At 46.6% G+C, this 17,139-nt stretch overlaps 1 protein-coding gene across 2 annotated transcripts in view; it reads right to left on the bottom strand.

Moving 5' to 3' along the window:
* The window catches only part of htt (huntingtin), a 255,626-nt gene extending 249,714 nt beyond the window's left edge, over positions 1-5,912 (bottom strand). For both annotated transcript variants that reach the window (XM_037426940.2, XM_075877044.1), the window contains exons 1-4: positions 5,674-5,912; positions 3,919-4,002; positions 1,187-1,307; positions 14-153 (exon numbers count right to left, since the gene is read on the bottom strand). In XM_037426940.2, the coding sequence (XP_037282837.2) occupies positions 14-153; positions 1,187-1,307; positions 3,919-4,002; positions 5,674-5,759 (431 nt within the window). In that variant the 5' untranslated portion in view covers positions 5,760-5,912. The remainder of the gene's footprint in view (positions 1-13; positions 154-1,186; positions 1,308-3,918; positions 4,003-5,673) is intronic.
* Positions 5,913-17,139: the final 11,227 nt, after the last annotated feature.

The raw sequence follows: 17,139 nt of genomic DNA, 5'->3' as shown, positions 1-17,139 counted from the left end.
GCTGGTTACTTGCCTGCATTTTTGTGTCTTGATTAAATGACACAAGTCGCCAAATTTGCCAAGCGCCACACGTAAACTTCGACCGGGGCCATTCTTCTTTATTTCTTTGTACAGCTCAGCCTGCAATCGTCCTAGGTGAGAATCTAGAAGAGTCTGAAATATGAAACAGAAAAAATGTAACGCATTCTAATTTGTGGCAATTAGGAGGAATTGGTAAGACTACTTTTCTAGTGCCTTAAAACATCACAAAGCATGAGAAGGTTTCAGCAGAAATATCTTTGGCAATAGACCCTTCTCATTATTCTCCAGTGCATTTCCCTGCGCTTCATATTTGTTTAACTAATGATGGCAAATGTGCTTCAAGTACAGATGAGGTTTTACTTTTACGTGCTGGGGCTTGTAGATTATAGGTATTTATGTCAAGAAGGTCCAGTCAACCTTTTACACATCATAGTGCAAGCAAACTGCAGCCCAACATGCTGTTTGCAGTAAGCGACTAGCCGCCTGCACAGTAGAAAAGCTAGCTTTAAAATTATTAAAAGGGTCAGTAGCTAGATTATATTGAAAACAATATAAAGAATCCATGGCCAAGGGTAACCTTGGCTCAGTGATTGTTACATTGGGAATAAATGTATTTCAAGCAAACAGCTGACGATTATCATCAGCTTGCCCAGCATCACTTAAAGGGACACTAAAGACAAATATTAGTCAATGTTGATTACTGAAATAGTGAATCAGAAATCTCATAGTGCAACATTTGTAACAATGAAATGGTTATTTTGCAATAAACTCATGTTTTAGTGGTCTGCACGACATTAGCGCACTTCAATTCACCTGCCAGAAAAAGGGGCTTATGACAAAGCAGTTGCCTTGCCCAATGTTGCCCACCATCTGAGGATGCTACAGGCATAGCATACAAAGTTTCAAGAAATTTCGTTGAGCTAATGTTGCGAAAATAGGAAAATATACGTGTTGAAATTTTTGATGTCCTGGTGAAGATTTTGGCAGGAAATTAAAAAAATAAAACTTCTACCTTGTTTTTTTTCGCTAATAATGCACTTATCACCGTGAAACATATGACCTTAGAGCTCTCAGAGTGCAGTTTGCCAATCTAAACCAAGTCACCATTTCTCTTTAGTGTCCCGTTAAACAAATTTAGAAATACAAATGCTTAATACAGACTCACCTTGATGGTTCGATTCAAACATTCATCTGCCACCATGCGCACATCACTGTCTTCATCATCACAGCAGAAAAAAAAGCTTTCCACAGAAATGCCCAAAAGTTTAGGAAAATCTGGGTAAGTCCTGAAAATTACCCAACCAAGAGCACAGACTAAAGTTGGTTTTCTCTGTAAAGATACTCACTTAATGACATCAACAGCTTTTATGAAGCACTGTGCTTCAGCACATTTTATTTTTTTTTTTATCTCAAGATAGTATGCTGTTAGCAGTTCTTGATAAAACAGAGCGCACATAAAAACAAGTAACAGAAAGAGACCAGGACAACTGCTTGTCCTCGTCTCTTTCTATCCTGTGTTCTTATGTGCACTCTGCTTTATAAAGAATGATGAACAACTAACACGGCTGAACATTCTCCACTTTGAAGCTATTAATAGCTCGCAGCATGGACTGAAACTGCTTCTTTATTCACCCATAGTAATAAAGAAACAATGAATGCGAAGTCAAAGAGGTGAATAAACCATGAAGTTTGACGCTTTTGGCAGAATGAAAAACCACAACGAAAACATAACATTACCCTTCTTACTGACCTTACCAGTAGCATAATCCCAACTGTATATATTATATGTAAAAACTATTGCACACATCACACACCAACATTGCTCAATTATAAATATCTTAACTATCAATAAATATAATCCAAATTATAAATGATAAGTGGCAAGTTGTGGATAGTTCTTCAAGTGCCCATGCATCAGAACAACTTTTTTGCAACAGTGGGACACATATGTCCCACTTTCTCATCTGCAGAAAAAATTTTCTGCCATGTTACCCATTGCAATTGGTGCAACAATAAGCCACTCATATCTTACCCGATTCTTCGTAGTGTCAAGGAAAATTATTTTACAATGCTTTCGAAGGGCAGTTAGTGTTACAATGGCTTTGAATTTTAGTTAATCTTCAATGATAGCTTCTGAATTTTCTATTTTTCAGATTGATACAACTTACCAAGAAAAATGATGACTAATTTCCTCTTTTACTTGTTTTTGAAACATGGTGACTTCAATTTCCAGTCATCATGTGTTTTTGTACATTTGCACAATAACCTTACCAATAAATGCATGAGAACGATCCCTGCGAAATAGACCCGCTCATTCCTGAGCACAATTATAGATATTGGAAAAAGTGAATATTTTTCTTGATATCGTATACCTCTTGAAAAGTTGTCACATGTTGCGGAACAACAGCTGTACTCGATAATTTTGACAAGTACAAGCAAGGAGAGCCAAATGGACAAAAAAAAAAAAAAAAAGTGGTTCATCCATGCGGTGAAGTAAGCTTTACAGAAACAGACCACAGCATTATGAAGGCTCACAAGAGTCGGAACTGCAGTGGTGTTCTCCTGCTGACTGAGGTCCGCACAACTTTCCTCTTCACAACTTGAGAAGCGACACCCTGACCCACTTGCTCAGGCCCTCTCTTCCCAAATACCCGTTAATGGAATCGCAAGGTGGTGCCTTCATGAGGCAGCGTTTCCCCACTTTTGAAGAACACTTTTGCAAGTCTTTTTCAGTAAACTACAGGCTTGATTTTGATCAAATTTGTTTCAGATTATCTCTCAGTATTATGTATGTATACCACAGCCAGTTCTTATATCATCGGTTTAAAAATATAGGCAAACCTACAAAGAGACCCTTGCCCTGTGATCCTTGTTTAAATAATATTTCATAATGAACTCTGAATCATTATGAAGCAACAACTTAGGCGTGATGAGGCAAGATTTTCCTTTGATTAACCCCACATTATCATATCTACAGCATGTCAGAAAATTTCCACACAACATGTTCGTAGGAATTGCTTCATATTACTAGTAAAGTATCTACATGGATAAACCAATCCATTTACAAGAGATGAGAAACCAAGTCTCCTTGTTAAAATGTCAGATCTAGCAGCGTGCCTTGTCAAACTCTTCTCACCACTTCAAACATCTATATTCCCCTAAATTTATGCCACAATGTATTTTTACATATACTCCACACATTCACAGAAAGGTTACTGCCCTGTCATCCATTTTGTGACACTGAAAAGGGGGCTCATGTTGCACCTTGCACAGGCAGTACATACACAGAATCAATGGTGCTTGCTAAAAAAGGTCAGACATTAGGCATGTGACCCCTCCAGTGTCACAGCATGATTTGTGAGTGATCAGCTACCGAACTGATTTGAAGTCCCCACACACAGGTGTGAGGGGGGTACTGAAATGAAGTGGCAGCCCTACCTAAAACCCAGTAGTAATGACACTTTTATCAGCCATATGAAAACCAAATGCTTTTGGGCATATAAAACAAAGATATTGTTTACTTGTTCTTAGAGAATAGAAATGTGAAACGTTTGAAAAGAAAGGAGAGTAGGCATTTCCCCCAAAATGAACATGTGTCTAGTCAATACTATAATAAAGAAACAATCATGTTGCTTAACCACCTTAAGCAGTTTGAGAAGCAAGAATCTATTGAAAATAAAATTACAATGAGTAGATGCTGCGAATTGCATTTCACAAGCTATGTGTTTGGTTTCACACACATATGTATTACATTTTATGTTTCTAGGCCTTATAGGCTGCACGTAAGAACACTTGCACACACAAAAAAGTGTTCTCAATGACGAACTCATCACTGTGTACTATTAGAAGAAAACTGGGAATGAAGAAAACTGGGAAAGAAGAAAAGTGGGAATGTACCGTATGCTTGAAGTGCAAATAACATCTGCAATGTTGGTACAATGTGTAATCTTCTCCTTTTTAGATGGCACTGTTTCTTTTTTCCTGAAAGCATAATTAAAAGCTTTTTAGTATGATGTCAAGATGACAAAAATGTAGAAACGGAAGGCAGGTTACTTGTCAAAACCTCCATTTACATTTACAATAAGTACACTGCAAACGTGAAAAAGTATACATTTCCCTGATAACATACTCCTCCCACAACACAGTGGTAAGCCTTACAAAAAGACATTAAAAATAAACAATTTATAAGATATTCATTAGGTTCAATATAGATGGCATGAAGGCTTGTACTTCATACTACCTGTGACTAGATATCCGTGGTATGAGCTAACTCTACAGAGTCTTGTTAAGCCCATAAAAATGATACCTCTGTGACATAACTGCAGTGTATCACTGCATCATTTTTGCTAGTTTACCACTGCTAAGATTCAAACAACACTGTGTTTTTGAAAAGCACAAACATACCATCTAATAACTTCTGATCACACAGCAGATCATGCACAATGCCAGTGAGAACAGAAAGACTAAGCATATGTGCTAAAAAACTGGCATTTACTGGATACAAAAAAAGACAACAAGGAAGCATGCTCTATTCAGAGCTACTTTCTTGTCTTCCTTGAAATTGTAACAGTTGTAAAAAGATGCATTTCGGGCATAGCTACAATGGCACAGAAATAAAGACCACAGCACAACTGCTTGCATAACCGTTAAGAGCTTATGGAAGGTGTTCCTGTGCTAACTGTTTACAGCAACGAATGATATGCACGAATCAGTCAAGAAGCAAGTCTTTCGCGAATTGTTACACATGATCAACAGGCCGAAACAGGTACTGTACATCAGTGCTACAGCTTTGAAATGCGAAAGTGTAAACATTAGTCAATTCACGGGGTAACATGTGTATTAAGCCATTCATTTATCTTTTGCGATGTCTAGACAATGGTAACATTAAATAACTCGACACATTTGCGGTACGACATACATATAAATGACATATAAATGCTAATGAAACATCGCATGACATTCAGGCAAACATCATGACCATTCCTTGCGGAAGATGATTTGATGCTTTTATGGCCAACAATTAACATGTCACCACAGAACCCGCAAGTACTGACCTTCTAAATGGAAGGTTAAATAATAGATAAATGTAAACAAGGTCAGCGTTCTCTATTGATTAGTTCCGCGTATATGGGCGAAGTTGCAGCGCAGTAGTTCCCGTGAACAGTATGCCGTTCAATCATTAGGTAGACACGGAGTCTACTGCTTGTAACAAGCTTGCGTTTATCCCTGTGTGAAAAATATCAGCGCGGATTGTGAAACATATCTAATGTTAAGCAAACGATAGTTGCCATTTAATTTATTTTCTTAGGGGCGTGACAACATTGCTTGCTTTACAGAAGCTACAGCATTCCAATTTTTAGCTGGCATCCGACGTCCAGCACATGAATGTCAATTATGATTGGACGCTGTCTCAATTCTTCTATCATCAATCAAATATACTTGCTGAAAATGATAGCGTTACATAAATAGTTGTGGATATGAACGGTGAGAGACATCGGCACCCAGCTATCAGCTGCAAGGCGAAACCAGAGGCTAGTGACCTATGTCGCTCAGTGACTGATCTTTTCGCATCTACATAAACGGCTCATGAGCGCCCACAGTCACATTCAGCGCGCACTCTGAAAGGTTTAAGCAGATATAATGGTTTCTTACTTATGCAGCGGCTCTTCACCTCCTGTAGACGGTTGGACGACTTTCAAGGCTTCGAAGGACTTTATTAATTTTTCTATAGAAGCCATATCCCTAGTAAAAGCTACATTAATAAAACATATGTCTCCATAGAACTGGCATACTAGCTGCTCAAACTAAACAGCGGTAAAATAAATAAACCAGGAGTACCACTGTTTCTGCTACTGCACGAAACTTGTCGCCATCTTGGTACAAAATGAACAGTGGCGTCACCTGCGGAAGAAGGCGCGAGGCTGAAATGCCTTTGTAACTTAAGGATCGTAGTACATGCAGCTACTTCTACCATTTCTTAATCTTAACAATAATACCTTTTATTAGAGTATTAAAATGTTTGTCCTTTTGAAATATAATTATTTAACAACAACGTATCAACGCCTCCTGCGTTGACGTGATAAACGAAACCGAAACTAAAAGTCGCACGCGTGTTTTTTAATTTTCTTGTCCTCATGCGCGTGAGTCATGGTCATAACACTTAAATTTTAGTTCAACCTACCTCACTAGTCCAAGCTAACGGTAATAATGCCCCCCAAGCAGGATAAGTCTTGTGTTTTTCCTTGCTTCTGCGAATTCAAGTGGGGAGTAATGAATAAACATTTCTTTCATTCAAATTTGATGTGTCAAGTATACGATAAATATGGCAACAAAACAGGGTGTAGTGGAGGACTCCTGAATAATTTTGACCAGCTGGAATTCTTCGACGTGCACCTATATCAGTGTACCTGATGTAGTATAAAAAATGGCAGGAAGGGGAAGGTTGAAAATAGCGATGAAAAAAAAAAAAACGTACACAGGGGTTGTGTCGAGCCGACGCTTCGATCGACCAGCGGACTTGTCTTCCTCAACGCTTGAACAGAACTAACTAATTTGTTTAGCGCTAGCAGGCCTACGCTTTGTACCTTCTCATTGATTGATTGATTGATATGTGGGGTTTAACGTCCCAAAACCACCATAATATTATCAGAGACGCTGTAGTGGAGGGCTCCGGAAATTTCGGCCACCTGGGCCGGGTTCTTTAACGTGCACCCAAATCTGAGTACATGGGGCTACAACGTTTCCGCCTCCATCGGAAATGCAGCCGCCGCAGTCGGGATACGAACCGGCAACCTGCGGGCCAGCAGCCGAGTACCTTAGCCACTAGACCACCGCGGCGGGGCTTTGTACTTTCTCCTCCATCCTTATATATATATATATAAGGATGGAGGAGAAAGTCACTAGACCACCGCGGCGGGGCTTTGTACTTTCTCCTCCATCCTTATATATATATATATAAGGATGGAGGAGAAAGTACAAAGCCCCGCCGCGGTGGTCTAGTGGCTAAGGTACTCGGCTGCTGACCCGCAGGATGCGGGATCGAATCCCGGCTGTGGCGGCTGCATTGCCGATGGAGATGGAAATGTTGTAGGCCCGTGTGCTCAGATTTGGGTGCACGTTAAAGAACCCCAGGTGGTCAAAATTTCCGGAGCCCTCCACTACGGCGTCTCTCATGATCATATGGTGGTTTTGGGACGTTAAACCTCACATATCAATCACGGCAAATTGCCAATTCATACAGAAGTCTTCTACGACATCGAGAAACGGCACGTTTCGCTTTTTCAATAGTCGTGCAAGTAAGTGACACCATCGTTAGCATCGCTCGTTGCCGCACTCCGTGAATTAGCATAATCGCTACTTTTCTGCTGATATTAATAATTATATTATTACGAGATAAGTCTGCTCGGAGAGAAAAGTTAATCTGAGCTATCATTTTTAATCGCTTTGCTCGAGACCCGTGAACTCAAATTTTAAGTCAGGTTAAAGCAGGCGCAATGAGGAAATAATTTCTGACAGTTTCGTATTACGGAAAAAAAATGGCGTCCTCTGCCCACGCTACTATTACTCAGTGCAGCCCTCTCACTGTATAGAAAGGCACGCCCGTAAAATTCGTCTGCGATGACACACTCCCTCACGTGTTTTAGTGTTCCTCACTTGCTTGCATTCTTTGTTGTGCGCGAAATTGTGAGGTGCGTTTTATCGGGCAGTGGACCATGCGGATTACATTTAAAACGCCGAGTGCTTTTGTCCGTACCTGCGGAAACAATGTGCTGTGCAAGGACGCACTTCAAACATACGTATGCCGTGGTTTTGGGACGTCAAACCTCACATATCAATCAACAAACGTATGTCCTTGACCCATGTTTTTCATATCAAAAACAAAAGCAATGTCTCGGAATACAGTGCTCGCTGGACATTCAGTATTCCTGCAGCCCGGTTTCTTTCTTGAGCATGCTGTGCCTATTTATTTTTGTTCGTTTTATCGGTGAGCGGATCGCCAAGTTGTATATAACGCTAAAGTCTCCATGTCTGCATTCGCATACCTAGCGGCAATTTATCGGAGCATGATGCAAAAAAGAACATAACGCAAGTAGTGTCCACAGACTTTTTTGTGCTTATTACCATTGTGTGCAGTGTAATGTAATTCAATTAGCATGACCATTGAATAAAACTGAAACGTCATAATTTTGGCATGACTAGGCGTCATGTCTTCCTGTTAAAACTGAAGAAACCAAACGTTGTGCAGGCTAAACAGCCTGCCTATTTGTGAAACAAATAAGCAACACTGCCGATATAACAGGTATACGCTATTGGTTGCTTTAATCCATCTGAGGAAGATGCCATGAACACCGAATAAAAGTTCGAAGAATAAGTTTCCTTGTAAAACTGAGAATATAAGGGTGGTGTGCAAGGGGCCCAGGTTTTAATCACATTATGTATTTGGTGTCTTTTATTTACTTCGTTTTTTTATTTTGCGTGACACTGGTTACGGACCTCTGCAGCGGCGGCGGACGACTACGGGGCATGCGACCCTCACTGTGATCTCATAACAGCTTTTGCTGTAAAACAAACAAGCGGATGGCAGGAGCTGAAGACGCTGCATATAGGGGCGAAGCTCCTCTAACCATGTCCTGCGTCTGGCGTAACCGGCAGTATTAGACAGACAGACAGACAGAAAGAAAGACAGACAGACAGACAGACAGACAGACAGACAGACGGATGGATGGATGGATGGATGGATGGATGGATGGATGGATGGACGGATGGATGGACGGACGGACGGACGGACGGACGCTTGGCCCCACTCATCTTCATTGGCTCCATGGATATGCTGATTTTTTTTCTAACCGTGCAGCGCGCCGCAAACGGAACAAGGCACATGGGCATGTACGTGCACCCGAGCATGCCATAATGAATAGGCGGCCAATGAAGACAATGACCGTATAAGTTTAACTAAAAGATAAAGTGTAAGCATAATGTATTATCTCGCAGAGCCTTGTATTGTTTAGATTATGACAAATCTTTTTTTTAATTTGAAGTAGAACTTTCGATTGTAACCAGGTTTAGCATGGAGGTTTTTCGGGATAGCTTTGCGTGAAGTGGCGTTGTCATTCGGATTTCTAAATGGCAACGCTGCTGTATAACTTGAAGACATCGGCGTAGGTGGCCGACAACACGCATGGATAGGGAGCTATCTCAGAGGACGTACCATTTTTATGTCGACATCAGACGGTGACACGGCCAGGCACCTCGTAAGCCGTGGAGTTCCGCAAGGCGCCGTCCTGAGCCCCATGCTTTTTAACATAACACTCATTGGCCTTGAAGCTGAGCTTCCCGACGTTGTCAGAATCAGTGCGTATGCGGACGACATATGCATATGGGCATCTGGAGCAACGCGACCACAACTGCGAGCAAGGCTACAACAAGGCACATCAATAACATCTAAGTACTTACGTCGTCAGGGCCTGGAACTTTCAATAGCAAAATGTGCTGCATTGACATTTACGAAGAAATCAATGTCGCGGTACCCAATCTTCGCTCACGGAGCAGTGATTCCCATGGTTAAGCACCACCGCTATTTAGGGGTCGTCATTGATCGCAATCTGTCCTGGTCAAAGCATGTGACTGTGCTGAGAAACAAACTAATCAGTTTTGTGTATGTTCTTCGTGTTATAGCAGGACTGAGATGGGGCCCTTCGGAGAAAAGTCTTCTGCAGTTATACAAGGCAATGTTTGTGGGCTATATAAGGTACAGCTCACCTGTGCTTTCCAGCATGCGGGCAGCGTGCCTTCGTACTTTAGAGAGCCTTCAGGCACGAGCACTGAGAATATGCCTTGGCCTGCCACGGTGCACATCTACCTCTGGCACTATAGAGGAGTCACGCACCTACCCTATACAGGTTTACACGTCCTGTGAGCCTCTTCGTGTGCACCTTCGTCTGCTGACCCGACATGCACAGCACCCGTTATCTTCGCTACAAGTGGACCGACCAGGCTGTACCTATTCGCGATGCCTCGATACGCATAGGCACATGATCCCGTCAGGCTTTGCACCTGCCGTAATCCCTGCAGTGCCTCCATGGACATTGACTAAACCGCTGGTGTGCCTTCACATACGTGGAATTTCGTATAAGTCGCATGTTTCTTATATTGCCCTCAAGCAACTCACCTTGGCACATTTAGATGACCGATACAGCGACTCTGTGCACATTTACACCGATGGATCCGTAACTTCATCCGCCTCAGCTGCAGCCTTCGTGATCCCTCAACTCGGTATTTCCCGACAGTACAAATTAGATCATAGGTCATCTTCGACAGCTGCAGAACTTGTTGCTATACAAGAAGCCATAAAATTTGTGAACGACCAAGCACCGCGTAAATGGACGATTCTGTCTGATTCTAAATCAGCGCTTCAAGCTATCCATTCTTGCTTAAGAAGAGGCCAATTTTACGAGTTAACGTTAGGAATCGTCCAAGCATTTGACCTAACACACAGGGGTGGTCACTTGATTACACTCCAATGGATTCCTGGACACTGCGGCCTGGTTGGCAACGAAACAGCCGATAGCGAAGCAAGAGCGGCAATATACAACGCTCTTATGTACGTCAAAGTACCCTACTCGCGAGGTGACGTCAACACATTGTTGAGATCACTCATGCGCGAATGCGCTGCCACTTACTGGTTGCTACCATATCACCGGAACAAGCGCCTGCGGGAAACAGACCCCAGTATGACTTTTCGTCTTCCAGATAAAATCAGCCGAAGACATGCTAATATACTGCACCGAATTCGCCTGGGCGTCGCCTTCACTCGCCACTACACCCACCTAATCGGCCGTGCGGACAGCCCAAACTGTGAACGCTGCCAAGTGCGCGAAACGATAGCTCACATATTTTGTGACTGTGCATTATACATGGCACAAAGAGAAATGCTAACTGCAACGTTGGCAAGCATTGGACGAACACCATTAAGTGAAAGCCACATATTGTCAGCAATGAACGACAAAACAGTGTCAAAAACTGCTACAAAGCTGTTCTAGACTTTATAAAAAGCACTAGACTAGAAACTAGACTGTAGGGTACTATACTAAGTGGCTACTGTACATACGCACCACCTCTTTTTGTCCCCATCATCACCCTTCATCCCTCTTTCTTTCCCCTTTCCCTTATCCCCTGTGTAGAGTAGCAGGCTAGAGCGAACTAGCTCAGGCCGACCTCTCTGCCTTCTAATAAATTCTCACTCACACTGCAGTAGAGGTTTATAAAGCGTGACTCCCACGGGACCGTTACCCACTTTTCCGAAACGCGACCGGGGCAGCTTATGCTCTCCTATAGCATAGAGTGCGTGTAGTGCTCTAAAGCGTTCTCAATTTGTTCGAAGCATGGCCGGCTGCTTGACCAGCACAGTCTGTGGCTCTCCCCAACATTACTAGAATAAACTGAGTTCAACCTCCCTGTCTCTCCTTCTTTTTTCCTCCGCCGGAGAGGCGGGCCGCGCGGTCGCGAGAACTAGAGGCGCTGTAGTCCTTCGCTGCGGCCGGCGCATGTTGCAGTGATCGGCCAAGGTCTATGAAAAAAATGTCGCGAAAGTTAGGGCGAAAAGCGGTTCAGAAGCTATTGCGAGCCACATCAGCATGGGGAGATATGGGGCTGGCATTGAAACGCGACTATGTGTAGGGGGAATGAGCACTATTATTGAAAAACCAAGTTTAATTCAAAGTCGAAGCAATCACAATGTTTTACAAATGACATTTCTTTCCACCAACAACCTCAGATGGTCGAAAATGCCGCAGCCTTCCAGGGGTGCAATGCAGGATGGCCCGACCTTCTCGGGCAGCCGAGTTTGCTCCGAGCTCGCTAGCGGTGGCCGTGTCTTGAAGGCAGTGCGGATAGCGTGATAGCAGCGTTGATAAAAATGGTCACACGAACGCGCGTGGCGTTGGAAACACATGTGGGACACCTGCGGCGGTTATCAAAGAAACATCGTGGGTGAGCACGTCGCGCCGCCACCAACTCAACATTTTAGCAGTGCAGCGACGTCAGCGTGATTGTCGTGCTGTATTTTTCCAACTCAAAACGCACCTCCCACAGGCGTGTTCGTGGGCGTACGTGCTCTTTCGCACAAGCTCTTTCCTTCCACCTGCAGCATGAAAATTTCCACTCTCGAAGGCAGCAAGGCTGCACGCGCAGCACCAGTGGCCGTATAACGAATTGCTATTCCATGTTCGTTATTCCGTTTCGGCTCCCATCGGCACTCCCCGACTGGTCGTTCAACCTGTCAGTCAAGTGACGAGCCAGAAGCCCAAATGGTGGCGACGTCAAAGTTGCAAGCAAGCGCTCATTATGCAAAAATAAACGCTTCCTGATTGGTCGTTCAAGCTGTTAATCAAGTGACGGCTCGGAAGCCCAAATTTTGGTGCCATCAAAATGAGTAGTATGTGCTCATTAATAAAAAATAAACGTAATTGGTTCCGTGCTTCGGCGGAACAGCCAGCGAGTGGGCCCGTCGCAAACGGAATAGGAAAAATGACGGTGCCGGCTGAGCCAGCGACCTTCATTGTAACATTTGGCTACGTGAACGTGGCCTACAACAAGAGCCGGATGGATGATGAGGTCACGTTTGACATGCAAGACGAACAGTTTGGGCGTCACTTTCGCCTGAGTAAAGCAACGGTGTTGGGATTGCGCAAAGAAGTCACCGATAGACTCGCGGGCTGCGCTCTCGGTGGAGCGGCAAAAATGTGCGCCCCGCGTCTCTTCGCCACCGGATCCTTCTATTCGTCAGAGAGAGGCGAGGAAACCGTTGCGGTGAGGCTGCCCGCGGTCAGCATCTTAGTGCGACGTGTGGCTCGAGCGATCGTCAACGCCGGGACCCGCAACAAGTGGGCTCACTTCCCGAGAACGGCGGAGGAGAAGGCAGCCGTGCCCCGCCGTGGTGGTCTAGTGGCTAAGGTACTCGGCTGCTGACCCGCACGTCGCGGGATCAAATCCCAGCAGCGGCGGCTGCCTTTCCGATGGAGGCGGAAGTGTTGTAGGCCCGTGTGCTTAGATTGGGCGCACGTTAAAGAACCCCAGGTGTTCAAAGGGGTCAAGAGTCGCGCTTAATTTGCTCCAACTGCGTCGATAAAGCAGCTGCCTTCCAGGCGTATATAGCTGTAGCATATCCGACGTACCGCGATTAGCCAGCCTTGGGACGTTTATTTGTAGCGCCCTCGTTCGGGCGGCGCGCAAACCGGAGAGCGCGCGATGGCGACAGAAGAAAATAAAGAAGGCGCTAGGCCGTGGCACGTGAAGCCACGGCTCACGTTCCGGGCTGGCATCGGTTATCGTTCAGGCGTGTCTTACTTTCGCTCCTGTGGCATAAGCCTACAAGTGGTGACCTCGGACGAAGACAATGACTGACTCGAATGCACCCTCAACCGAACAAACCTCACGTCCGCAGGACGTCTCGGCCGCGCAACTGCGTCTCCCATCTTTCTGGCCACAGGACCCGCAAGTTTGGTTTCATCAGGTCGAGGCGCAATTCTCCCTGTACCGCATCGCCTCGGAAACGACACGCTACTACCACGTAGCCTCCATCCTTCCTCCTGACGTTGCCAGCGAGCTCTCCGACGTCCTCTCCAACCCCTCGGACACTACGCCATATCAGCACCTTAAAACCAAGGTGCTGGAACGATTCATGCCTTCGGAACGCGTCCGCCTACAGCAGCTCCTTGCAGAGGGGAACCTTGGCGACAGGCGCCCCTCCCAACTACTGCGCCGAATGCGACAGCTTCTTGGGAAACACGACGTCTCTGCCCACTCAGCGTTGCTTCGCGGGCTCTTCCTCCAACGCCTTTCTCAGCCAATCCGCCTCGTCCTCGCGGCGGCCGGCGACGTCAATCTCGACCGCCTGGCGGAGCTCGCCGATCAGGTTCATGAAGCGACCTCCCCATCTGTCAACGCTGTCTTACCACCAGCAGACACAGCGATTTCGCGCCTTGAGGCCCGCATCGACGAACTCGCCGCCTCCATTGCCGCACTCCGGAGCCCCCTGCAGGAGACTCGTTCGCCTCGTTCCGGTCGTCAAGCTCTTCCACGCACACGAGATGCTCGGAGTCCCAGCCCTCCACCCCTCTGCTGGTACCACCGGCGTTTCCGACACCGAGCCACGAAGTGTACACCCCCATGTTCGTGGCAGGGAAACGCCTGCCGGGATCACTGACGGCGGCGTGTGATCTCCCTTCTCGTCCCAGCCGCCTTTTCATGGTCACGGACCAGCTATCGGGCGCCAGGTTCATTATAGATACGGGCGCGGAAATAAGCGTTGTGCCCCCGACTAAGGCTGATCGTTCAAAGTCACAGAGGCAAGTGCTTCATGCTGCCAACGCCTCGTCTATAACAACGTATGGGCTCCGATCTCTCACCCTCGACTTCGGCCTTCGCTGCATTTTCCGATGGGTTTTCGTCATCGCAGACGTGGTTCAACCGATCATCGGCTCGGACTTCCTCTCATACTTCGATTTGGACGTCAGCGTGCGGCGGCGCCGCCTCATAGATGGTAAGACTCGTCTCTCCATCTCGGGAATTCTGTCCGACATCGCTCCAATGGCCATCCGCATGCTGATACCTTCCTCACCGTTCGAAAAAAATCTTGGCGAGTTTCCCGGAGTTAACTAAACCGTGCAACCTCACTCAGCCGCCTAAACATACGGTGACACACCACATCGTCACCCGGGGTCTACCTGCAGCCGCTCGACCACGCCGCCTGTTCGGAGACCGCCTAGCTATTGCTAAACGGGAGTTTGACCACATGCTGCAGCTCGGCATTATCCGCCCATCGTCAAGCGCTTGGGCTTCCCCGCTGCATTTGGCGCCAAAGCGTGATCCTGGTGACGCGTCCTTGTGGGGACTATCGAGCGTTGAACGCCAAGACTGTCCACGACAGCTATCCTCTACCTCACATCCAGGATTTTACATCGCGCCTCGACGGCTGCACAATTTTCAGCAAAGTGGACCTTGTTAAGGCGTACCACCAGATTCCTGTCGAGCCCGCCGACATACCTGAGACCGCTATCACGACGCCCTTTGGGTTGTTTGAATACGTGCGGATGCCTTTTGGACTCCGCAATTCGGCTCAAACTTTCCAGCGGTTCATTTCTGAGGTCACACGGGGTCTTCCTACTGTGTTTGCGTACCTTGACGATGTCCTCATTGCCAGCCGCACACCTGAAGATCATGAGCACCATCTACGCGCTCTGTTCCAACGTCTTCAGCAATACGGCCTCGTTGTGAACGCCTCTAAGTGTACTTTCGGCGCATCTGAGCTCGAGTTCTTGGGCCATCACATATCATCCAAAGGAATATGCCCTCTCCGGTCCCACGTTAAAGCAATTCAGGATTATCCTCAGCCTACAACACTGCGCCAATTACGCCAATTCCTGGGGCTTGTGAATTTTTCCAGGCGCTTCATATCACACTGTGCCGAACAGCTACGACCGCTCACCGACCTCCTTCGGTCGACCGCCGGCCCGTCCTCCGCCATTCCTTGGTCGTCAGAGGCCCAGGCCGCCTTTGCTGCTGCTAAGCAAGCGGTCGCTAACGCCGTGCTTCTCATTCATCCACGCAGCAACGCCCCTACTCGGTTGATGGTGGACGCATCCAGCGTGGCCGTCGGAGCCGTCTTACAGCAGTGCATTAACTCCGAGTGGAGACCCTTGTCGTTTTACTCTCGGAAGCTACTTCCTGCTGAGACCCGCTACAGCGTCTTTGGCCGGGAATTACTAGCCATTTTTGCTGCAATACAGCACTTTCGGCATTTCCTGGAAGGATGCTCGTTTTACGTGCTGACTGACCATAAGCCACTGGCGTATGTTTTCCGCACTAACTCATCCAAGTACGTGCCCCGTGAACTCCGCCATCTGGCTTATATATCGGAGTTCACGACTGACATCCGCCACGTGAAAGGAGCTGACAACACCACCGCAGATGCCCTTTCTCGTATAGCCGCGGTTGACTCTCCACCGCCAACCATCGGCTGGGCCTCATTCTCCTCGGTACAGCAGGATGATAGAGAGCTTGCCGCTTTTCGGGAGAACCCCCGTTCTCACCGACTACGCCTGGTGCCTCATCCATTATCATCTGAGCGCTTGTGGTGCGATGTCTCAGCTGACCTTCCCCGCCCTTTCGTTCCCGCTTCATTACGACGCACCGTTTTCCACTCCTTACACGACATCTGTCACCATGGCATTCGGGCTACTCAGCGTCTTCTCACCCAGCGCTATGTCTGGCCCGGAATCAACGGTGATGTGCGCGCTTGGACGCGCATGTGCCTGCCCTGCCAGATGACAAAGGTCTCCCGTCATACTAAGACGCCATCCCAACCTTTCCTTCAACCCGACCGTCGTTTCGACCATGTTCATCTAGACATTGTGGGCCCTCTACTAGTGTCTCAGGGGTACCGTTATATAGTGCCCATAGTCGATCGCTTCAGACGCTGGCCAGAGGCTGTTCCAATTCAAGATATCACAGCCGAGACAGTTGCCCGCGTATTCATTTCTACGTGGGTATCCCGTTTTGGCGGTCCGGGCACAGTGACAACAGACCGTGGACGTCAGTTTGAGTCCTCGCTGTTTACTTGCCTTAATCGCATCCTCGGAGCCAGACATTGCCGTACCACGGCTTATCATCACTGCGCCAACGGCATGGTGGAACGCCTTCACCGACAACTGAAGACCGCCTTGACTACCCGCCTCAATAGAGTCACCTGGGTTGATGCCTTGCCACTGATCCATGTCATGTAACAACATGACTACCTGTCACGCTGATGATGCGCCCATGGTCGTTTCGCTAGCTTCACATATACCAAATTTGGTATCATGGGACGTGAATGGAGGACGAAGGTATGTGAATGGCGAGAACATGATAATCATGAGATCCATGTCATGTAGCAACATGACTACATGCCACGCTGATGATGCGCTCGCGGTCGTTTCGCTAGCTTCACGTGTACCGAATTCGGTATCATAAGACGTGAATGGAGGACGAAGCTATGTGACTGGTTCAAACATGATACTAACGATATGCGTGTCATGTAACAACATGGCTACATGCCACACTGATGATGCGCTCGCGGTCGTT

Source organism: Rhipicephalus microplus, chromosome X (assembly GCF_043290135.1).
Source record: "Rhipicephalus microplus isolate Deutch F79 chromosome X, USDA_Rmic, whole genome shotgun sequence".
Classification (NCBI taxonomy): domain Eukaryota; kingdom Metazoa; phylum Arthropoda; class Arachnida; order Ixodida; family Ixodidae; genus Rhipicephalus; species Rhipicephalus microplus.
This window is presented reverse-complemented; position numbering and strand designations above follow the sequence as displayed.